This window comes from Salmo salar, chromosome ssa25, assembly GCF_905237065.1.
Source record: "Salmo salar chromosome ssa25, Ssal_v3.1, whole genome shotgun sequence".
Lineage (NCBI taxonomy): Eukaryota > Metazoa > Chordata > Actinopteri > Salmoniformes > Salmonidae > Salmo > Salmo salar.
The window spans coordinates 7,002,340-7,027,003 of record NC_059466.1 but is presented as its reverse complement, the minus strand read 5'-3'; the positions used below and the strand labels follow the sequence as shown (position 1 = coordinate 7,027,003).

General features: G+C 41.4%; 1 protein-coding gene across 1 annotated transcript in view; it reads right to left on the bottom strand.

The window, feature by feature from the left end:
• The window catches only part of csn8 (COP9 signalosome complex subunit 8), a 35,075-nt gene extending 10,470 nt beyond the window's left edge, over nt 1-24,605 (bottom strand). Inside the window, 4 exon segments of the mRNA NM_001146406.1 lie at nt 10,867-10,999; nt 11,923-11,971; nt 22,872-22,942; nt 24,517-24,605. Coding sequence (NP_001139878.1) covers nt 10,867-10,999; nt 11,923-11,971; nt 22,872-22,942; nt 24,517-24,588 — 325 coding nt within the window. The 5' untranslated portion in view covers nt 24,589-24,605.
• Between the last annotated feature and the right edge of the window lie 59 nt (nt 24,606-24,664).

Genomic DNA, 24,664 nt, shown 5'->3' with positions numbered 1-24,664 from the left:
ACTTAACAGAGAGTTGCAGTTAGTTTCAGAGTGGGTGGCAAAGTTAGTCCTAAATATTTCTAAAACTAAAAAGCATTGTATTTGGGACAGATCATTCACTAAACCTCAACTAAATCTTGTAATAAATAAATGTGGAAATTGAGCAAGTTGAGGGGACTAAACTGCTTGGAGTAACCCTGGATTGTAAACTATCATGGTCAAAACATAGATATAACGGCATCAAATAAAAGTTTGTCACGTGCGTCGAACACAAAAGGTGTAGAACCTTACAGTGAAATGCTAACCAACTGCGCAATTTTAAGCAAGAAATACGTATTAGGTAAACAATAGATAACCAAAAAAGCGACAGTAAAATGACAGTGAAAATAACAGTAGAGAGGCTATATACAGGTGGTACCGGTACAGAGTAAATGTGCAGGGGGGGGGCGCAATGCAATGGCTTGGGGGTAAAAGCTGTTTAGAAGCCTTTTGGTCCTAGACTTGGTGCTCCGGTACCGTAGCAAACAAAACAGTCTATGACTGGGGTCTTTGATCATTTTTAGGGCTTTCCTCTGACACCGCCTGGTGTAGTTTCCTGGAAGGCAGGCAGCTTAGCCCCAGTGATGTACTGGGCCGTACACACTACCCTCTGTAGTGCCTTGCGGTCAGAGACCGAGCAGTTAACCTGTTATGGCTAGGGGGCAGTATTTTCACGGCTGGATAAAAAACGTACCCGATTTAATCTGATTATTAGTCCTGCCCAGAAACTAGAATATGCATATAATGATTAGCTTTGGATAGAAAACACTCCAAAGTTTCTAAAACTGTTTGAATGGTGTCTGAGTATAACAGAACTCATTTGGCAGGCCAAAACCTGAGAAGATTCTGTACAGGAAGTACCCTGTCTGACCATTTCTTGAACTTCTTTGTCATCTCTATCCATTACAAAGGATCTCTGCTCTAACGTGACACTTCCTACAGCTCACATGGTCTCTCAGAAGGCGGCAAAAAGCTGAATGATGTAATTCAAAGCCCTGGCTGAAACACACGAGCGCTTTTGCTAAGTGGTCTATCAGAGGACAAAGGGCTTAGGCTCGTGCACTGGCCGCCCCCGTCTTTCTGTTTTTCCCTTTATTTGCCGAAACACAGATTCCCGGTCGGAATATTATCGCTTTTTTACGAGAAAAATGGCATAAAAATTGATTTTAAACAGCGGTTGACATGCTTCGAAGTACGGTAATGAAATATTTAGAAATCTTTTGTCACGAAATGCGCCATGCGCACGACCCGTATTTACCATTCGGATAGTGTCTAGAACGCACGAACAAAACGCCGCTATTTGGATATAACGATGGATTATTTTGGACCAAACCAACATTTGTTATTGAAGTAGAAGTCCTGGGAGTGCATTCTGACGAAGAACAGGAAAGGTAATCAAACTTTTGTAATAGTAAATATGATATTGGTGAGTGCTAAACTTGGTGGGTGTCTAAATAGCTAGCCCTGTGATGCCGGGCTATCTACTGAGAATATTGTAAAATGTGCTTTCACCGAAAAGGTATTTTAAAATCGGACATATCGAGTGCATAGAGGAGTTCTGTATCTATAATTCTTAAAATAATTGTTATGTTTTTTGTGAACGTTTATCGTGAGTAATTGAGTAAATTCACCGCAGGTTTGCGGGGGGTATGCTAGTTCTGAACGTCACATGCTAATGTAAAAAAGCTGGTTTTTGATATAAATATGAACTTGATTGAACAAAACATGCATGCATTGTATAACATAATGTCCTAGGGTTGTCATCTGATGAAGATCATCAAAGGTTAGTGCTGCATTTAGCTGTGGTTTTGTTTTTTGTGACATTATATGCTAGCTTGAAAAATGGGTAGTCTGATTATTTCTGGCTGGGTACTCTGCTGACATAATCTAATGTTTTGCTTTCGCTGTAAAGCCTTTTTGAAATCGGACAGTGTGGTTAGATTAACGAGAGTCTTGTCTTTAAAATGCTGTAAAATAGTCATATGTTTGAAAAATGGAAGTTTTGGGATTTTAGAGGAATTTGTATTTCGTGCCACGCCCATCATTGGATATTGGAGCAGGTGTTCCGCTAGCGGAACATCTAGATGTAAGAGGTTAATGTACCAGGCAGTGATGTAACCAGTCAGGATGCTCTCGATGTTTCAGTTGTAGAACCTTTTGACGATCTGAGGACCAATGCCAAATCGTTTCAGTCTCCTAAGGGGGAATAGGTTTTGTCGTGCCCTCTTCACAACTGTCTTGGTGTGTTTGGACCATTCTAGTTTGTCGGTGATGTGGACACCAAGAAACTTGAAGCTCTCAACCTGCTCCACTACAGCCAGGTCAATGAGAATGGGGGCGTGCTCGGTCCCCCTTTTCCTGTAGTCCACAATCATCTCCTTTGTCTTGATTACGTTGAGAGAGAGGCTGTTATTCTGGCACCACCCAGCCAGGTCTCTGGCCTCCTCCCTATAGGCTGTCTCATCGTTGTTGAAGATCAGGCCTACTGACACTGTTGTGTCATTGGCAAACTTAATGATGGTGTTGGAGTCGTGCCGGGCCATGCAGTCGTGTGTAAACAGGAAGTATAGGAGGGTAATGAGCACGCACCTCTGAGGGGCTCCAAGGTTGAGGATCAGCGTGGCAGATGTGTTGCTACCTACCCTCACCATCTGGGGGAGTCCCATCAGGAAGTCCAGGATCCAGTTGCAGAGGGGGGGTGTTTAGTCCCAGGATCCTTAGCTTAGTGATGAGCTTTGAGGGCACTATAGTGTTGAACGCTGAGCTGTAAATTAATAGCATTCTCACGTAAGTGTTCCTTTTGTCTCTGTGAGAAAGGGCACTGTGGAGTGCAATAGAGATTGCATCATCTGTGGATCTGTTTGAACGGTATGCAAATTAGACTGGGTCTAGGGTTTCTGGGAAAATTGTGTTAATGTGAGCCATTACCAGCCTTTCAAAGCACTTCATGGCTATGGATGTGAGTGCTACGGGGCAGTAGTCATTTAGGCAGGTTACCTTAGTATTCTTGGGCACAGGGATAATGGTGGTCTGCTTGAAACAGGTTGGTATTACAGATTCAATCAGGGACCTGTTGAAAATGTCAGTGAAGACACTTGCTAGTTGGTCAGCACATGCCCGGAGCTGGCCCAGCGGCCTTGTGAATGTTAACCTGTTTAAAAAGGTCTTACTCACGTCGGCTACAGAGAGCATGATCACACAGTCGTCCGGAACAGCTGATGCTCTCATGCATGCCTCAGTGCTGCTTGCCTCGAAGCGAGCATACAAGTTATTTAGCTCGTCTGGTAGGCACGTATCACTGGGCAGCTCTAGGCTGTGCTTCCCTTTGTAGTCTGTAATAGTTTGCAAGTCCTGCCACATTCGACGAGCGTCGGAGCCGGTGTAGTACGATTCAATCTTAGTCCTGTATTAGAGCTTTGCCTGTTTGATGGTTCATCAGAGAGCATAGCAGGATTTCTTATAAGCTTCCGGTTTAGAGTTCCTCACCTTGAAAGCTGCAGCGCTACCCTTTAGCTCAGTGCGAATGTGGCCTGTAATCCATGGATTGTGGTTTGTATTTTACAGTCCCTATGGGGACGACCTCCTCAATGCACTTATTGATAAAGCCAGTGACTGATGTGGTGTGCTCCTCAATGCCATCGGAAGAATTCCGGAACATGTTCCAGTCTGTGCTAGCAAAACAGTCCTGTAGTTTAGCATCTGCTTCATCTGACCACTTTTTTATAGACCAAGTCACTGGTGCTTCCTGCTTTAATATTTGCTGGTATGCAGGAATCAGGAGGATAGAATTATGGTCAGATTTGCCAAATGGAGGGCAAGGGAGAGCTTTGTACGCATCTGTGTGTAGAGTAAAGGTCATGTAGAATTTTTTTCCCCTCTGATTGCTAATTTAACATGCTGATAGAAATTAGGTAAAACTGATTTAAATTTCCCTGCATTAAAGTCCCCGGCCACTAGTAGCACCGCCTCTGGATGAGCGGTTTCCTGTTTGCTTATTTCCTTTTACAGCTCGTTGAGTGCGGTCTTAGTGCCAGCATCAGTTTGTGGTAAATAAACAGCTACGAAAAATATACCGTAATTTCCGGACTATAAGCCGCAACTTTTTTCCCACGCTTTGAACCTCGCGGCTTAAACAATGACGCGGCTAATATATGGATTGTTCCCACTTTCAAAAAAAAATTATCCCCAAAAATATGGGTCCTGACAGCGTGGAGCATTGTCAAAAATCCACTATCAACGGGTTTCGAAAGGCTGGACTGCTGCGTGTTGAAGAGGGCTCAGCGGGTGATTTCCCTCCGGATGAAAGTGACAAGAGCGACAATGAAAACGATCCAATATCGGATGAAGCAATTCTGAGGCTATTCAACTCCGACACCAAAGGAGATGACTTCAGTGGTTTCAGTGCACAGGAGGAAGATAGTGACCAATGACTTTCGTGGTAGGCTACTGTTTACTGCTAATTTTAAAATTTTTGTTACAAGCCGTGTTTCGTTAAAGCCTATTTATTTTTGTTACAAGCCGTGTTTCGTTAAAGCCTATTTATTTTTGTTACAAGCCGTGTTTCGCTAAAGCCTGTGTAAAGTTAATTTGTTTCAATGTACCGGTAGGCACCTGCGGCTTATAGACATGTGCGGATTATTTATGTAAAAAAAAAAAATAAATTCAGTGGGTGCGGCTTATATTCAGGTGCGCTCAAGTCCGGAAATTACGGTAGTTGAAGACTCTTGGCAAATACTGTGGTCTACAGCTTATCATGAGATACTCTACCTCAAGAGAGCAAAATCTAGAGACTTCCTTAGATTTCGTGCACCAGCTGTTCTTTACAAATATACACAAGACATCCCCCCATGTCTTACCGGAGAGTTCTGTTCCATCTAGCCGGTGTAAGTTGGCAAGTAATACTGATGGTAAGGGCAGATTTCCCACTCGCCGTCGGCAGATCATTACAAGGCACCCCACCTTGTCTCCTCTATACCTGCGTCTCTTTCTCTTGCCAATGACAGGGATTTTGGCCTTGTCGGGTGTCTGAAGTACATTCTGTGAGTCCTGCTTGTTGAAGAAAAAAATCTTTGTCTAATCCGAGGTGAGTGATCACTGTCCTGATATCCAGAAACTCTTTTTTGCAGTAAGATACAGTGGAAGAAACATTATGTACCAAATAAATTACAAACACGAAGAAAAAAACAACAATAGCACAATTGGTTAGGCGCCTGTAAAACGGCTGCCATTTCTTCCGCCATCTTAATATCTGAGATGGGGAGAAGTATGTCCAAAATAAAGTGCTTCCTCTACCTTCTTAACAGGACTAGCAACAAGGAAAGTCCTACAGGCCCTAGTTGTCACACCTGGACTACTGTTCAGTCGTGTGGTCAGGTGCCACAAAAAAGGACTCGGATGTACACAGAGCTAATAATAATAATAATAATAATATGCATGTCAATCTCTTCTGGCTCAAAGCAGAGGAGAGATTGACTTCATCACTACTTGTATTTATGAGAGGTATTAACATGTTGAATGCACCGAGCGGTTTGTTTGAACTACTGGCACACAGCTCAGACTCCCATGCATACCCCATAAGACATGCCGCGAGAGGTCTCTTCATGGTCCCCAAGTCCAGAACAGACTATGGGAGGTGCATAGTCCTACATATTGTCATAACTACATAGAACTCTACACCTTATGGAACAGCGGGGACTCTGAAGCGGCACAGACACATGCATACGATAACATACGCACTCGTACACATGATTTTGTAATGTAAATGTGTGGTAGTGGTGGAGTAGAGTCTGAGGGGGCACAGTGTTGTGAAATCTGTGAACGTATTGTAATGTTTATAACATTTTAAACTGCCTTAATTTAGCTGGACCCCAGGAAGAGAATGGGGATCCATAATAAATACAATGAAATGCACAACCATGGTAGCAATTGAAAGGGAACAGTTTATAGATAATGGGACAGTTATTAGACCAAAGGTGAGTACACAGCAGCTCACCTGACAAGACTGAATCCAAACATTACACTTGATTTTACATACATTTACTGTACTTTGCCGCATTTGTTGATAACGAAATCTGAAAATATTCTGGGTACCTTCAGTAACCTGGTGTGTGTGCAACATAAGACAACAAATTTACAAGGGTTTGAGTGAGAGAACTAATTGGTGTCTCCACCTTTCCAGTGTGCATAGTTTAAGAAATTTCAATGCCACTTTTATGACTCAAAGAAGAGTCTTCAACTTGAATGTACTTTTTAGACCTCTCCTAGATGTGCCATTGTAGGAACTAGAGCAAGCACACTTGTAGATGTTTTGTTTGGAACACAGCCCTGCATCCCCACCATCACACAATTACTGTTGATTATGCAAACCAAAAATGGTCTATTATAAATCACAATCTGTGTCAGGAGGGCATGATTTGAAAGCTCGTTCTATTGGCAACAGGACTAGCTAAGATATAAAATATGATCTTAGAGCCTTAGGCCGTCACAAGGCAATTCAGAGAAACAGAACACAATTGTGAAGTGCAATGGTGTCATGAATGCATTCAGGTGCATGTGCAGCAGCAAATGTTTTCCACAATAAACAAACATAGGCTCATTATGTTCAGAACAACCCAGCGTATGACAACATGCCATCTTGTAACTGTACATCTAACATAGTGATCAAACATTAACACTGTATATGACATGAGTTTTATGATTTGGAGATGTGAAGTGCGCATTTGGACTCAGTTGTTTGACTTAGTTGTATGACATCAAAACAGTATTTATTATAATCCTCAATGTCTCATCTTTCAAAATACATCACATCTTAATTTACAGCATTTCCCACACTCAAGGCAACAAAAACATTTGCAAAACTTATGAGTGTAAAGGGCTAACTCAAAAGTGCTTTAGAGTCAATAGCAGTAAGCAGTTAATCTATGACACATTGTCATGTTTTGAACATTCATTCACGTGACCAGGATTTTAACCTTCATTTCTTTCTATGTCAGATGGTCCAGCACCCTCCTCAAACAATTGCTTTAATGTTTGGTTAAATTCTCATTTCTGGAAAAGGCTTAAAAAAGTTCAAATCTAGGTCATGAGACATAGTCCAAAATACAGGCCCTAGCCAAGACATACTCAGACATGTAAATATGTGTAATGATTTGACGGTAGGGTTGGACATCAACTCACTGAGATGCAAATGCTTGCAATGGTGTATAGCATCTAAATACTTGCATTGTTTAACTGACCACTGAGTACAGATAGAAGTAAACAGTTGACCAAAAAGAGATTTATAGTGCATTCGGAAAGTATTCAGACCCCTTGACTTTTTGGATTGTTTCATCAAGGATCTCTGTACATTGCTCCCATCGTCTTGCCTTGATCCTGACTAGTCTCCCAGTCCCCGACACTGAAAAACATCTCCACAGCATGATGCTGCCACCACCATGCTTCACAGTAGAGATTGTGCTAGCTTTTGTCCAGACTACCGCCTGGCCACTCCACCATAAAGGTCTGATTGGTGGAGTGCTGCAGAGATGGTTGTCCTTCTGGAAGGTTCTCCCATCACCACATTGGAACTCTGGCGCTCTGTCAGAGTAACCATCGGATTCTTGGTCACCTCCTGACCAAGGCCCTTCTCCCCCAATTGTTCATTTTGGCAGAGCTGCCAGCTCGAAGAAGAGTCTTCGTGGTTACAAACATCTTCCATTTAAGAGTGATGGAAGCCACAGTGTTCTTGGGGACCTTCAATGCTGCAGACATTGTTCGGTACCCTTCCGAAAATGTGTGCCTCGATACAATCCTGCCTCGGTGCTCTATGGACAATTCCTTCCGACTTCATGGCATTGTTTTTGCTCTGACATGCACTGTCAACTGTGGGACCTTATATAGACAGGTGTGTACCTTTCCAAATCATGTCCAATCAATTGAATTTACCACAGGTGGGTGCCAATCAAGTTGTAGGTGTACGCTGTTTCATGGCCCTGCAGCAACAAAATCATTGATTGGCTCTGCACAGGGGCCTACAGAAGATGTGGCATCACCAACCAAACATAAAGTACAATAACACGTTATACTGACCAACACGTGCAAGAGGTCTTTTGGTGGCTCGAGGAGGGTTCCCCGAGCCAAGAGATGAGTTGTCTGGACTTGGGAGGTACACAGACCGCTCAGTTGGAACTGCAGCCATACTGAGTGTTGCAACTGCTGCTGGGCCCAGGGTTGCTGCTTGGCCCTTCATCAGTCTGTGGGAGAGCAAGTGATAAGCAAAGTTACCAAACAGAATACATTCGCTATGAACAGTGACTTTTGTTAGCAAGCAGCTAGCAGTCAACAACATAAAGTAGTTGTGAAATAGCTAACTATTTCCTAGTCATTGCAATCATTTGGGTGAGAGTGAAAAGAAAAGTTTATGAATAGGCTACGCAACAATCACTTACGTTATTAAACGTGAGCTTTGTTAGCAGCTAGCTAGCAGAAAATAACGTGAAGTAGTGATAATTTCGATTCATATAACTTATAAGTAGCTGGCTGGCTGGCTAATACAATAGGACAGTGTCCAGACTTCTTTTGTTAGCTACAAGAACACAAAGCCAAAAAAGTACTTGCCATATTCTTGCTCTTCTGCTTCAGTCACCCTTGACTCAATAATATGGCGAAGCATGGAGGCAGGTCGTGTGCCAAGGAATTCGTCCAGTTCCCTGTAGAACGGACAGGTCTCCCGGCCACTACCACTCAGTCCATTATTGTCTTTCGTCTTGTGTTATGTAGATTTAATGTCTTCGATTTTTGTCTGGCATTACTTCCGCAAACAATGGTGGCCATGTTCAAGCAACCCCGTGGACATTCTCAAAATAGAGCTATTTTTCCTGTAACATGCTTCCAACCTCGCTAGAATCGGATTTTGCGTCCAAATGGATATCAGAAGCTTTGTCTCCGCAATAGACCAGGTCCATGAACTCTCATTTGCCATGGTCTATAAAATGTACAAACGGCAAGCATGATATGAACAAACAGCAAGCGCGAATGCAAAGTATGGGGATTTCTCTCTGGCGAACTTCTGTTTATATAAATGGTGCCAGAAGCATCCCTTGACCTCTGAACCTAGACCTCTTACATGACTACAATACACATTGGCTTATACACTTACACAGAACCCAAACCGGCTGCGCGTGTGCGCCATCGTACATAAATGTATTTTGTCCCGCCACACCAAACGCGATCACGACACGCAGGTTAAAATATCAAAAACTCTGAACCAATCATATTAATTTGGGGACAGGTCAAAAAGCATTAAACATTTATGTGCTAGCTAATTTGTCCTGGGATATAAACATTGAGTTGTTATTTTACCTGAAATGCACAAGGTCCTCTACTCCGCCAATTAATCCACACATAAAACGGTTAACCGAATCGTTTCAAGTCATCTCTCCTCCTTCCATGCTTTTTCTTCTCAACTTAATATTGCGATTGGCAACTTTCATAAATTACGTGCACTACCGCCACCGACTTATTTTGTCTTCACCCACGTGGGTATAACCAATGAGATGGGAGAGGCAGAACTTGCAGCGCAATCTGCGTCAGAAATAGAACTGACTTCTATTTTAGCCCTTGGCAACGCAGACGCTCGTTGGCGCGTGTGAGCAGTGTGGGTGCAGTAATTGAATAATATAGATTTCAAAATGTATTTTGCAATGCTTGCGCAGGCGATGCTAGCGGTGTAGTCAGCCTGTTATCATCACAATGCAATGCTCAGAAGGGGATGACTCTCGAGGAAGGGTCGCCCGCGACCTACGGAGGTAGCGTTTGAGATGTGATAATTTAGGCTGTAAATTTGCTAATTTATCTCGAGACCCAATACTGCTCGAGAATCTCTCGATAATCTCCTCAACCCGAAGAGCTTTAGAGGGCTATATTAAACTAGGCAAAATGTATCCCATCATGCTGTGCATCAATGGGACAATTTGTGAGTTTATAAATAACCCATTAATTTTCAATTAGGTATTACAAAAGCTTTTTAAGCTCCCTTTTCTGTATTGTTCTTTGCCCTCCATAACCACTTCATGGCTGGGTTACAATGTAGGATGCAAGTGGTGCGCCCTCTTTTGATAATTGAGAACTCTCAATAGGCAGCAGACTGCAATGTGAAAGACATTACAAAATGTACTATATTACAATTGTGTGGGGCCCACTTTCATTATGTAAGCATTTTTTGGTTTTTACATCGACTACCCAACATATTTCATTTCAATCATCCTGCTACCAATTGTCCAAAGCAAATTCCCTATAAATTCTAACATAAACAAACTTCTAATGAAGCTGCTGATTGCGTGAACTGCTAAACATCTTACACATCTATCCTTACCCAGTGTCTTTCTTCTCATCTAGCCTGCGTTTTAAACAATGAATATAGAAAGTCATTCAGAGGTGAGAGACGTGGCCTGGTCATGAGTTCAGTCAGTCTCGATAGGTCAATACATTGAGTCTTAAACAAGTCTGCAGTCAGTCAAACAATGTGTTGCATATTCAATAACACCCGGTAACAGTCTCCAGAATGTCAAAAACAATGTTTTTCTCACAAGAATAGACATTTGGATTAATGTAGAGGGTACTAAGCAATACACTCAAACAAAAATGGCATGCTTACTCAAAAGATGCTCTGAAGGTCGAATGTTATTTTTGCCCCAGTAACCAATATCGTTTGAGCAGGGCCCTCAGTCACAAAACTGTATAAATCAGCCACATTGAGTTATATATGCATGTTGAGCCACAGAAGTGTGTAGGCTGTGTTTGACATGTTAGTCCATCATGCAGGTCATGTGTATCAATTGGTCACAGAAAAGCGCACGGCCATTACAGTACCTCGCAGGGCATCCATGGCGGGCAGGATGTTCTCAGACCACTGGTGAGCTGCAATGGCCGAGTAGATCCCTGGGAAGTCTCGCTGCCATATGCGCTGACCCACGGCCCACACGGCCGTCAGCTCTGGGTTTCCCTGCACACAACACGTTTCAACCCATTTAAATGAACTTTAACATACATTGGTAACTAGACTATACTAAACGATATGCAGACTATGAGTCTGTACACTCATTCTCATGAATTTAAGAAATTCCGTGTGCAGGACAGGTCCCACTTTTGTACTACCATCTTCAATGTGGGAAATTAGACAATGACTGGCCTACCTATTCAAGAGTTGAGTTCCCAGTATAGCTTTCACTCGTTTTCATCGTCTAACAAAAATATGCTTTATACACAAAGAAATTTACACAGACCTGTGCCTCAGCTATCTATACTGAACAAAAATATAAAACGCAACATGTAAAGGGTTGGTCCCATGTTTCATGAGCTGAAATAAAAGATAACAGAAATTTTCCATACACACAAAAATATCACATTTTGTGCACCAATGTTTACATCCTTCTTAGTGAGTATTTCTCCTTTGCCAAGAGAATCCATCCACCTGACAAGTGTGGCATAGCAACAGCATGGTCATTACACAGGTGCACCTAGCGCTGGGGACAATAAAAAGCCACTAAAATGTGCAGTTGTCACAACACACAATGCCAAAGATTTCTCAAGTTGAGGGAGCGTGCAATTGGCATGCTGACTGCAGGAATGTCCAACAGAGCTGTTGAATGTGGATTTGTCTACCATAAGCCGCCTCCATCGTTTTAGAGAATTTGGCAGTACGTCCAACCGGCCTCACAAGCGCAAACCATGTGTAACCACGCCAGCCCAGGACCTTCACATGCGGCTTCTTCACCAGATGTCTATGAAATCCATAGATTAGGGCCTAATGAATTGATTTCAATTGACTGATTTCCTTACATGAACTGTTACTTAGTAAAATTGTTGCATTTACATTTTTGTTTAGTCTAAATATATTAGATAAATGCTAACCCTAACCATTCTCACCGATTTAATGGCTTGAGGAATTCGCTTCCACAGGTACCTGGCATTATTCCTGTAAAAAAAAGTAACAAAAGTCATTTGACAATTAAAGGGGAATGGAAACACTAGGCTTTAGAACGCCAGCTAACACAGAAACAGCCCTGTGAAAATGCGCATCATACAGAAAGAAAGAAATGCCCCCCCCAAACTGCCAATAACACTTGAGCATATTGAGTCTTCATTATTTAGTAAGGATTGATAATATGAAATCAGAATGGTAATATATTTTACTGTGAATGAGTTCGACGTTTTAGTGACGGTGGTATTTTTCTAGAATTCTATGGAATGTTCTGTGATCAGACACTATCTGGATAGTATGTAAACACACTACATGGTCAAAAGGGACACCCCTTCAAATGAGTGAATTTGGCTATTTCAGCCACACCCATTGCAGACTGGTATAAATGCAAGCAAACAGCCTTGCATTCTCCATAGACAAACAATGGCAGTAGAATGGCCTTACTGAAGAGCTCTGACTTTCAACGTAGCATCGTCATAGGATGACACCTTTCCAACAAGTCAGTTTTGTCAAATTTCTGCCCTTGTCAACTATAAGTGCTGTTATTGTTAAGTGGAAACGTGTAGGAGCAATAACATCTCAGCTGCGAAGTGGTAGGCCACAGAAGCTCACAAAACAGGTCCGCCGAGTGAAGCGCATAGCGCATAAGTTTTTTTTTAAATCTTGCCTGTCCTCGGTTGCAACTCTTACTAGAGAGTTCCAAACTGTCTGGCATTTAGTCTTACATATGACAACGAAAGACATACACAGTATAATATTAATAAAACAAGAACTTTATTGAAACAATAAGGTTAGGGGAATACATTGTCTCATTCAAACCTGAAAACAAAGTGCAAGTTACAATGCTTTCATAACATACAACATTAATCTCAGGGATATTGTCTGTCCTTGAGCTGTTCTTGTCTGTTGATGTTCTGTATTATGTCATTCTGTATTATGTTTCATGTTTTGTGTGGACCCCAGGAAGAGTAGCTGCTGCTTTTGCAACAGCTAATGGGGATCCTAATAAAATACCAACATCAGTCCTACTTGTCAAGGCCTGCCAATGAGTTGGTAAAACTTAAGCCTATATAGGGTAAACTGGGAAGATGGCGGCCTGAAGATGGCGGTGCGGAATGCTGAAGATGGCGGTGCAGAATGCCTCATAATAAAACAGAATATTCAATATCTGTAAAGCTGACTAAATATTAGCACTTCACTTCAACTTTGATCCACTTATGAGCAGTGTTGTGTTCAAGACCACCTAAAGCGAGACCGATTCAATATCAAGACCGGAGCGAACCGAGTCAAGGAGGGGGACGAGAAGTCCCAGACCGATTCTCTTTTTATGTAGTGTTGACTATCTGGTCGTGAAGTGCGTTTTGTCCTATATTTATTTATTTATTTATATATAAATAAAAAATTCCCATTCCCCATCCCCACAGTACGAATTTTGCCTTATTAGGCCGTCATTGTAAATAACAATTTGTTCTTAACTGACCTGCCGAGCTAAAAAGGTTAAATAAAATAAAAAGACCAGAAAAATGAGTCCAATTCAAGACCATGACTGTAACTGTCAAATCGTCACCATAGGAGTTCAAAATGTCCTGTATTTGTGTGTTCATATTTTAGAATTTGTCTTTAGACATTCAGAAAGGTGAAACAAAATGCATGCTGAGGGCAAATAGAGCCACTCTACAAATGATTACTAACCCAAACAGTGGGGAACAATGAGGGCCTCCTACACTTTCAGAGAAAGGCTAAGGATTTATAAAATTATACAATTATTCGTATTATTTTCAATGATGTTCTCATTTAATATCTTCAGTTTTTGTTAGAAAGGAAAGGGTTAACACTTCAGAGAAAAAAAAATATCCAATCAGGATTTTTCTTTGGTGGTCTCTGCTTGCTCAGTCAGCCATTGGCTAGGCAATCAGAAGCTTCACAGAAGGCATCTGCCATTCAACTGTATTAGGGCAACATTTTGGAGTGACAGTGGAATCAACCAACTACATTGACTTTAAACATGGGTGGAACCATTTTTACAAAAACATATGGAAACTGCCTTCAAAAGATCAACAAGTCACTGAGCAATAGTGCGCAGTACGTTTCCCACAGTCTAGTTAGCTAGCTGTTGTTGCAGGCTAGTTTGCAGCAGCAGGTGTTATCGAATAGGATGTTGTTGCTAATTTGTTAACTTCTTGTTGAAAGTTATCCTTGAAAATTGATACATTTGAAATGATCATCATATGGTGAGTGGAACTTCTTTTATTGCAGCTCGCATGCTGTTAGCCATTGAAAATAACTTGTGTGTGAAACATTGTTGCATTTAAACTTTAGCTTACCTTTGTGTGAAACATTAACTGTTTTTTTTTGCAATGGGAACTAATAGTTGTACATTTCGATTGGGAACTGCCTTAGCCTAATGGTTGTGTTTTTGTATTATGATTTGGACCTGGCTTATTGCAGTCAACATTTAATTGGAAGGTTTTTAGGGAAAACCTTTAGAAATGTTCATGCAAACGGCGCATGATGACTGAATTGAGCATCGTAAATAGACTAAGGACCAAACTTTTTCAATACCTGATTTGCATACCCATTGTTGCCTTGGTTAGCATTTATTATTGGTAGATACACTACATAACCAAAAGTATGTGGACACCTGATCATCAAACATCACATTCCAAAATCCAGGGCATTAATATGGAGTTAGTCCCCCCTTTAATGCTATAACAGTCTCCACTCTTCTGGGAAGGCTTTCCACTAGATGGAAAATTGCTGTGGGACTTCCATTAAGCCACAAGAGCATTAGTGAGGTCGGGCACGGAGACCTGGCTTGCAGTCGGCGTTCAAATTCATTCCAAAGGTGTTAGATGGAATTGAGGTCAGGGCTATGTGAAGGCCAGTCAAGTTCTTCCACACAAATCTTAACAAACCATTTCTGTATGGACCTCGCTTTGTGCACGGCGGCATTGTCATGCTGAAACAGGAAAGGGCCTTCCCCAAACTGTTGCCATAAAGTTGGAAGCACAGAATCGTCTAGAATGTCATTGTATGCTGGAGCATTCACTGAAACTAAGGGCCTACTGCAAACCATGAAAAACAGCCCCAGACCATTATTCCTCCTTCACCAAATTTTACAGTTGACACTATCAATTGGGGCAGGTAGCGTTCTCCTGGCATCCGCCAAACCCAGACTCGTCCGTCGGACTGCCAGATGGTGAAGTGAGATTAACCTCACCAGAGAACGCGTTTCCAATGCTCCAGAGTCCAATGCCAGCGAGCTTTACACCACACCAACAGACTCCTCGCATTGCGCATGGTGATCTAAGGCTTGGGCGCAGCTGTTCGGCCATGGAACCAATTTCATGAAGCTCCGGACTAACAGTCCTTGTGCTGACATTGCTTCCAGAGGCAGTTTGGAACGCGGTAGTGAGTGTTGCAATTGAGGACAGATGATTGTTATGCGCTAAGCACACAGCGGTCCTGTGAGCTTGTGTGGCCTACCACTTCGCGACTGAGCCGTTGTTACTCCTAGTTTCCACTTCAATAACAGCACTTACAGTTGACCGGGGAAGCTCTAGCAGGGTAGAAATTTGATGAATTGACTTGTTGGAAAGGTGGCATCCAATGATGAAGCCACATTGAAAGACACTGAGCTCTTCAGTAAGGCCATTCTACTGCCAATGTTTGTCAATGGAGATTGCATGGCTTTGTGCTTAATACACCTGACCGCAACTGGTGTGGCTGAAATAGCCGAATCCACTATGATGAAGTGATGTCCATAAGTTTGAAACGTCTTTCCCACTTACCGGCTACAGATGTCATTCTTCCGTGAGCTGCGCCATGCGACAACCAGTCTACAATGTGTGCTGTGCGCATGTGAAAAAACTTCACATGATTTGTGATTGTGTAGGCTACTTTGTGCATGATTTCTCTATTGTACTACATAATTAACAAATTGGATACCTCCACTACACAACTGAAGGGATTAAGAAGTGAGTATAGGCAATGAACACTGAAAACTAAGTGGTTATAGGGCGTATACCTGCATATCTGACCCGATTCAGGAAATAAGGCGTATGTCACAAGTCACAACTTCCCAGGAGAGCCATTTGACTGTAAAAATATTTCTAATCAAAATGCGTTTTTTTTGGCAGAAATGCTTTCTCGAAGATGTGAACTTTCATGTGCCTTAATAACAAACTTGTATGCCATGGACGGCAGGTAGCCTAGTGGTTAGAGCGTTGGACTAGTAACTGCAAGGTCGAATCCCCAAGCTGACAAGGTAACAATCTGTCGTTCTGCCCCTGAACAAGGCAGTTAACCCACTGTTCCTAGGCCGTCATTGAAAATAAGAAGTATAATAAGTTCTTAACTGCCTTGCATAGTTAAATAAAAGGTCAAATAAAAATAAATACATTTGTAAAGAGAAATAAAATTGTTAAATAATGAGCCTTATTGGTTAAGCCACAGAAAAAGCAAGCAACCTTCCCACTAGCCATGATTGGCTGAGATAATGAGTAGGCTGGACATGCCGAGAGAAGAGTTTGGATTGGTCTGCCATATTGAAGGCTTCTGTCTATTTGAGCTCGTCAGTCTGTGTTGGTAATCCTGTCGAACGCGGCTTTTAAAAAATACATATTGTATAGTGGAGCTTCATAAGTGTGCCCGCCACCTTCTGAAGGATCAAGTTTTGAAATCAGTGGAATTAGAGTATGATAGCTAAAGAGACGGAGACCCACCTGTCTGCGGATTACGTCTTCAAACTAAGGGCAACCGTGGTATGACAATCCTGACGGAGACGCATAAATCATGATGTATACAACGGGTGTTGTACACACGTAACATTAGCTAATGAGCCAGTTAGCTAAGGTTAGCTAGTTAACCTGTTGGGGCTAGGGGGCAGTATTTTCACGGCTGGATAAAAAAACGTACCCGATTTAATCTGGTTACTAATCCTACCCAGTAACTAGAATATGCATATACGTATTATATATGGATAGAAAACACCCTAAAGTTTCTAAAACTGTTTGAATGGTGTCTGTGAGTATAACAGAACTCATTTGGCAGGCAAAACCCTGAGACATTTTCTGACAGGAAGTGGATACCTGATGTGTTGAATTACCTTTAAGCCTATGCCATTGAAACACACAGGGGCTGATTAATGTTTTGGCACTTCCTATTGCTTCCACTAGATGTCACCAGCCTTTACAAAGTGTTTTGAGTCTTCTACTATGAGATCTGACCGAACAAGAGCCTTGGAACGGTGATGGCCGATTAGACTCTGGCGCGCGAGTTCATGTTGGGTACCCTCGTTCCAATACGTTTTAAAAGAGAATGCATTCGTCCACCTTGAATATTATTCATGTTCTGGTTAAAAAGGCACTAATGATTTATGCTATACAACGTTTGACATGTTTGAACGAACGTAAATATATTTTTTCCCCTCGTTCATGAAGTGAAGTCCGGCGGGCTTAGATCATGTGCTAACAACACGGAGCTTTTTGGACATAAATGATGAGCTTTTTTGAACAAAACTACATTCGTTATGGACCTGGGATTCCTGGAAGTGACATCTGATGAAGAGAATCAAAGGTAATGGATTATTTACATAGTATTTTCGATTTTAGATCTCTCCAACATGGCCGTTTGTCTGTCTCGCAAAGCGTATTTTTCTGGGCGCAGTGCTCAGATTATTGCAAAGTGTGATTTCCCAGTAAGGTTATTTTTAAATCTGGCAAGTCGATTGCGTTCAAGAGATGTAAATCTATAATTCTTTAAATGACAATATAATATTTTACCAATGTTTTCTAATTTTAATTATTTAATTTGTGGTGCTGACTTGACTGCCGGTTATTGAAGGGAATCGATTTCCTGAACATCAACGCCATAGTAAAACGCTGTTTTTGGATATAAATATGAACTTGATAGAACTAAAAACGCATGCATTGTCTAACATAATGTCCTAGGAGTGTCATCTGATGGAGATTGTCAAAGGTTAGTGCATCATTTTAGCTGGTTTTATGGTTTTGGTGACGCCCGTCTTTGAATTGACAAAACATTACACACAGCTATTGTCAATGTACTCTCCTAACATAATCTAACTTTATGCTTTCGCCGTAAAACCTTTTTGAAATCGGACAACGTGGTTAGATTAAGGAGATGTTTATCTTTCAAAGGGTGTAAGATAGTTGTATGTTTGAAAAATTTGAATTTTGACATTTATTTGGTTTCAAATTTGCCGCTCTTGAAATGCACCTGCTGTTGATAGGGTGCACCACGGGTGGCACGCTAGCGTCCCACATAGCCCCAAGAGGTTAAGCAAAATTGAACAAAGTGCCAACAATGCCAGTGCTGGGAGCTAACCAACCAGGTTCAATGTTAGCTAGCTAACGAGAAAAGCAAACAGCTCTGGGAAACTAATAATAATAATAATGTCCACTAGGAAGCCAGCCAGCTAACGTTAGCTAGCTAGCTAACAGTACACTTTAGCTTGACCTGAAATCACTTTGTCAAAATTAGAAACGTGTAATATCTGAAAATAACATAGCTAGCTACATTTTCAGATATTACACGTTTCTAATTTTGACAAAGTGATTTCAGGTCAAGCTAAAGTGTGGGTTAATGTAAAATGGACAAAAGGCAATGCTACCAAATAAATTGAGTATGTAAACTTCTGACCCACTTGGAATGTGATGAATGAAATAAAAGCTGAAATAAATCACTCTAATATTATTCTGACATTTCACATTCTTAAAAAAAAGTGGTGATCCTAACTGACCTAAGACAGGGAATTTTTATTACGATGTCAGGAATTGTGAAAAACTGAGATTAAATGTATTTGGCTAAGGTGCATGTAAACTTCCGACTTCAACTGTACATACAGTGGGGGGAAAAAGTATTTGATCCCCTGCTGATTTTGTACGTTTGCCCACTGACAAAGAAAGGATCAGTCTATAATTTTAATGGTAGGTTCATTTGAACAGTGAGAGACAGAATAACAACAAAAATATCAAGAAAATCGAATGTCAAAAATGATATAAATTCATTTGCATTTTAATGAGGGAAATAAGTATTTGACCCCGTCTCAATCAGAAAGATTTCTGCCTCCCAGGTGTCTTTTACACAGGTAACGAGCTGAGATTAGGAGCACACTTAAAGGGAGTGCTCCTAATCTCAGTTTGTTACCTGTAAAATAGACACCTGTCCACAGAAGCAATCAATCAGATTCCAAACTCTCCACCATGGCCAAGACCAAAGAGCTCTCCAAGGATGTCAGGGACAAGATTGTAGACCTACACAAGGCTGGAATGGGCTACAAGACCATCACCAAGCAGCTTGGTGAGAAGGTGACAACAGTTGGTGCGATTATTCGCAAATGGAAGAAACACAAAAGAACTGTCAATATCCCTCGGCCTGGGGCTCCATGCAATATCTCACCTCGTGGAGTTGCAATGATCATGAGAACGGTGAGGAATCAGCCCAGAACTACACGGGAGGATCATGTCAATGATCTTAAGGCAGCTGGGACCATAGTCACCAAGAAAACAATTAGTAACACACTACGCAGTGAAGGACTGAAATCCTGCAGCGCCCGCAAGGTCCCCCTGCTCAAGAATACATATACATGCCCGTCTGAAGTTTGCCAATGAACATCTGAATGACTCAGAGGACAACTGGTGAAAATGTTGTAGTCAGATGAGACCAAAATGGAGCTCTTTGACATCAACTCAACTCGCTGTGTTTGGAGGGGGAGGAATGCTGCCTATGACCCCAAGAACACCATCTCCACCGTCAAACATGGAGGTGGAAACATTATGCTTTGGGGGTGTATTTCTGCTAAGGGGACAGGACAACTTCACCGCATCAAAGGGACGATGGATGGGGCCATGTACCGTCAAGTCTTTGGTGAGAACCTCCTTCCCTTTGCCAGGGCATTGGAAATGGGTCGTGGATGGGTATTCCAGCATGACAATGACCCAAAACACACGGCCAAGGCAACAAAGGAGTGGCTCAAGAAGAAGCACATTAACCTGTTAGGGCTAGGGGGCAGTATTGACACGGCCGGATAAAAAACGTACCCGATTTAATCTGGTTACTACTCCTGCCCAGTAACTAGAATATGCATATAATTATTGGCTTTGGATAGAAAACACCCTAAAGTTTCTAAAACTGTTTGAATGGTGTCTGTGAGTATAACAGAACTCATATGGCAGGCCAAAACCTGAGAAGATTCCATGCAGGAAGTGGCCTGTCTGACAAGTTGTGTTTCATCTTGGCTCTTTTTATTGAAGACTGAGGATCTTTGCTATAACGTGACACTTCCTACGGCTCCCATAGGCTCTCAGAGCCCGGGAAAAAGCTGAACGATATCGAGGCAGCCTCTGGCTGAAACACATTATCGCTTTTGGCAAGTAGCCGATCAGAGTACTATGGGCTTAGGCGCGGGCCCGAGTCGACCCCATGCTTTATTTTCTTTCGTCTGTTTACCTACACGCAGATTCCCGGTCGGAATATTATCGCTTTTTTATGAGAAAAATGGCATAAAAATTGATTTTAAACAGCGGTTGACATGCTTCGAAGTACGGAAATGGAATATTTACAATTTTTTTGTCACAAATTGCGCCATGCTCGTCACCCTTATTTACCCTTTCGGATAGTGTCTTGAACGCACGAACAAAACGCCGCTATTTGGATATAACAATGGATTATTTGGGACCAAACCAAAATTTGTTATTGAAGTAGAAGTCCTGGGAGTGCATTCTGATGAAGACAGCAAAGGTAATAACATTTTTCTTATAGTAAATCTGACTTTGGTGAGTGCTAAACTTGCTGGGTGTCTAAATAGCTAGCCCTGTGATGCCGGGCTATCTACTGAGAATATTGCAAAATGTGCTTTCACCGAAAAGCTATTTTAAAATCGGACATATCGAGTGCATAGAGGAGTTCTGTATCTATAATTCTTAAAATAATTGTTATGCTTTTTGTGAACGTTTATCGTGAGTAATTTAGTAAATTCACCGGCAGTGTTCGGTGGGAATGCTAGTCACATGCTAATGTAAAAAGCTGGTTTTTGATATAAATATGAACTTGATTGAACAAAACATGCATGTATTGTATAACATAATGTCCTAGGGTTGTCATCTGATGAAGATCATCAAAGGTTAGTGCTACATTTAGCTGTGGTTTGGGTTTATGTGACATTATATGCTAGCTTGAAAAATGGGTGTCTGATTATTTCTGGCTGGGTACTCTGCTGACAATCTAATGTTTTGCTTTCGTTGTAAAGCCTTTTTGAAATCGGACAGTGTGGTTAGATTAACGAGAGTCTTGTCTTTAAAATGGTGTAAAATAGTCATATGTTTGAAAAATTGAAGTTTTTGCATTTTTTTGGTATTTGAATAACGCGCCACGGGATTACACTGGCTGTTGAGTAGCCCATAGAGGTTAAGGTCCTGGAGTGGCCTAGCCAGTCTCCAGACCTTAATCCCATAGAAAATCTGTGGAGGGAGCTGAAGGTTCGAGTTGCCAAATGTCAGCCTCGAAACCTTAATTACTTGGAGAAGATCTGCAAAGAGGAGTGGGACAAAATCCCTCCTGAGATGTTTGCAAACCTGGTGGCCAACTACAAGAAACGTCTGACCTCTGTGATTGCCAACAAAAGTTTTGCCACCAAGTACTAAGTCATGTTTTGCAGAGGGGTCAAATACTTATTTCCCTCATTAAAATGCAAATCAGTTTATAACATTTTTGACATGCGTTTTTCTGGATTTTTTGTTGTTATTCTGTCTCTCACTGTTCAAATAAACCTACTATTAAAATTATAGACTGATCATTTCTTTGTAAGTGGGCAAACGTACAAAATCAGCAGGGGATCAAATACTTTCCCCCCCACTGTACGTACGTACATACATACATACATACATACATACATACATACATACATACATACATACATGTATGTATTGCCCAGCGACAGCCCCGAAACCTGAAGGATCTGGAGAAGGTCTGTATGGAGGAGTGGGCCAAAATCCCTGCTGCAGTGTGTGCAAACCTGGTCAACAACTACACGTTTCGTATGATCTCTGTAATTGCAAACAAAGGATTCTGTACCAAATATTAAGTTCTGCTTTTCTGATGTATCAAATACTTATGTCATGCAATAAAAAGCAAATTAATTACTTAAAAATAATACAATGTGATTTTCTGGATTTTTGTTTTAGATTCCATCTCTCACAGTTGAAGTGTACCTATGATAAAAATTACAGACCTCTAAATGCTTTCTAAGTAGGAAAACCTGCAAAATCGGCAGTGTATCAAATACTTGTTCTCCCCACTGTACGTACGTACGTAATGCTTCGCCAGGCTGTATGTATGTATGTATGTATGTACATATGTAATTTGTCCCGGGATATAAACATTGAGTTGTTATTTTACCTGAAATGCACAAGGTCCTCTACTCCGACAATTAATCCACACATAAAACGGCCAACCGAATCGTTTCTAGTCATCTCTCCTCCTTCCAGGCTTTTTCATCTTTGAACTTATATGGTGATCGGCATCTACACTTTCATAGTATTACCACAACTGGCAAAACAGTTAATCTTTCAATCACCCACGTGGGTATAACCAATGAGGAGATGGCACGTGGGTACCTGCTTCTATAAACCAATGAGGAGATGAGAGAGGCAGGACTTGCAGCACGATCTGCGTCAGAAATAGGAGTTCTATTTTAGCCCTTGGCATCGCAGACGCTCGTTGGTGCGCGCAAGCAGTGCCGGTGCAATGATTGAATAACATGGATTTCTAAATGTATTTTGCGACGCTCGCGCACACGACCGTTCTGGTCAGCATGTAATGGTCAGAAAACATTTTCTTTAGAAGGGCTAGGCCTATAGAAAACCTGACTTACATGTCATTGTGCAGTAGATAGAGCGCCAACAGCTGGGCATACACTTGAGGGGTTGCAATGCCACCTGGAGCCTGGCGATAAAACAAACAATTAGTCAATGTCTAGCCAATAGCTAGGTTTCCATCCAATTTATGACAGATTATCATGCGAATATTCTAAAATCGGCCAATTTTCCCACCCATGGTTTTTCCATCAAACTCACATGTTGCTGATAAAGAGTATTGATGTAACGTTATAAGCAAAAAGGTGCCTTTTATGTGCACTAAAGGAAATATCACCCCTGTTCAACTTCATATTAGAGACTGAGGAAGATAAGTGTTTCAAATGACAACCAATAGTAGACAACGAGTAGGCAATGCCTACTCATAATTGGTTAAAATCACATGATGCACACCGATGATGTCATAGGAATCACGTATCTTCCGCAATATTTTTTCAACAAAAAAGGGGCGATTTTCACATAATGTTGAGGTGGTGCTGGAAATGAATATTAAGTTTAAATATATATATTTAAAAAATGACATGTACCGAATTAAAATCAAAAGTTCAAAGCATTTCCATCACATTTTCAATTCTACTGATGGTTTTGTAAGTAGACATGTTGCGTTAAATAGCAAATGTGCCCACTCCGGTCTAGGGATGTGAGCTCGAGCTAACAGTTCGCAGAGACAGTGCGGGTAGGCTAGCCTAAATGAGACTATTATAGATAATAGCGAGATTGATTATATTTGTCAAAAGGCAGCCAAGCATCATTCATCATGTCACCAGAATAAGACCATCGATATTTATTAGCGGTACATCAGGTTCAAAACGTATTTACTCTGTAGTCTTAATAAACTGCACGTGTTCCCAAATCGTAGTGGGAGGACCACATAACATATCGCGTGACTCCAAGTTTACTTCGATATGATTATTCCAACCATATTTCCTGCATAATTAATTTCAGGGACAAAATGTCCCACCATGTCGAAATAACATTGTTTGTTGACATTCATAAAATTGTACCGCCATCTTCTGTTGGATGGATACTTGGCTAATGACGGTCATGAAGTTCCAAACGTTGTACCCTCATGACTGAAGATGTCCATTTAATAACGTGGCTATATAGATAGCTGCACGACCTGGCCGAAATGACCCATCCAGGAAACCTTTTACTGTATATTAAAACAACCTTAACGGTCTGCGAATATTACTTTACGCACAAATTGTAAAAACCTAGCTAAGGAAAAACATCCAGTTGCAACCTGTGCCGCAAAATTTAAATGCTCAACACAATGTGATATTTGAATGTGTGAATAGCTAGCTACTTTCCTCCTGCTACATAGCAAATCGCAGTTAAATGCTGTGTTCAATGTAATGTTATGACCTAGCTATATATGCTGTGCTTGCTACCTAGTTAACTGACGTAGATAAGGGTAGTTAGCTACTTTCTCGCACGTTAAATGCAGCGTTAGCTGTGCCCAATTGAATGTTATGATCTAGTTAGCTAGCTATGTTGTGTTCGCTAACGTCAGTGTGTTTGGATGGCTAGCTAGTTAGCACAGCTAGCTAAGTTAAAACACACAGACCAGAGATTCTCTTTGCGAATAGACACATTTAAAGCGTCAAATTCCACACGTTTGATGACATACTTGGATATAACTACCTCAAGTTCCTGTGTTTGGCACTGCTCTAAAAGTTTATCATAATTTTCATCCATTATAACTACGGCAGGCATAGCGTCGTTCACCCGCGTCTCGTCAGCAGAGAGGAAGAAAAAGGCCCAACTTGGCGGAAAATGTGTCTCCCTTCAG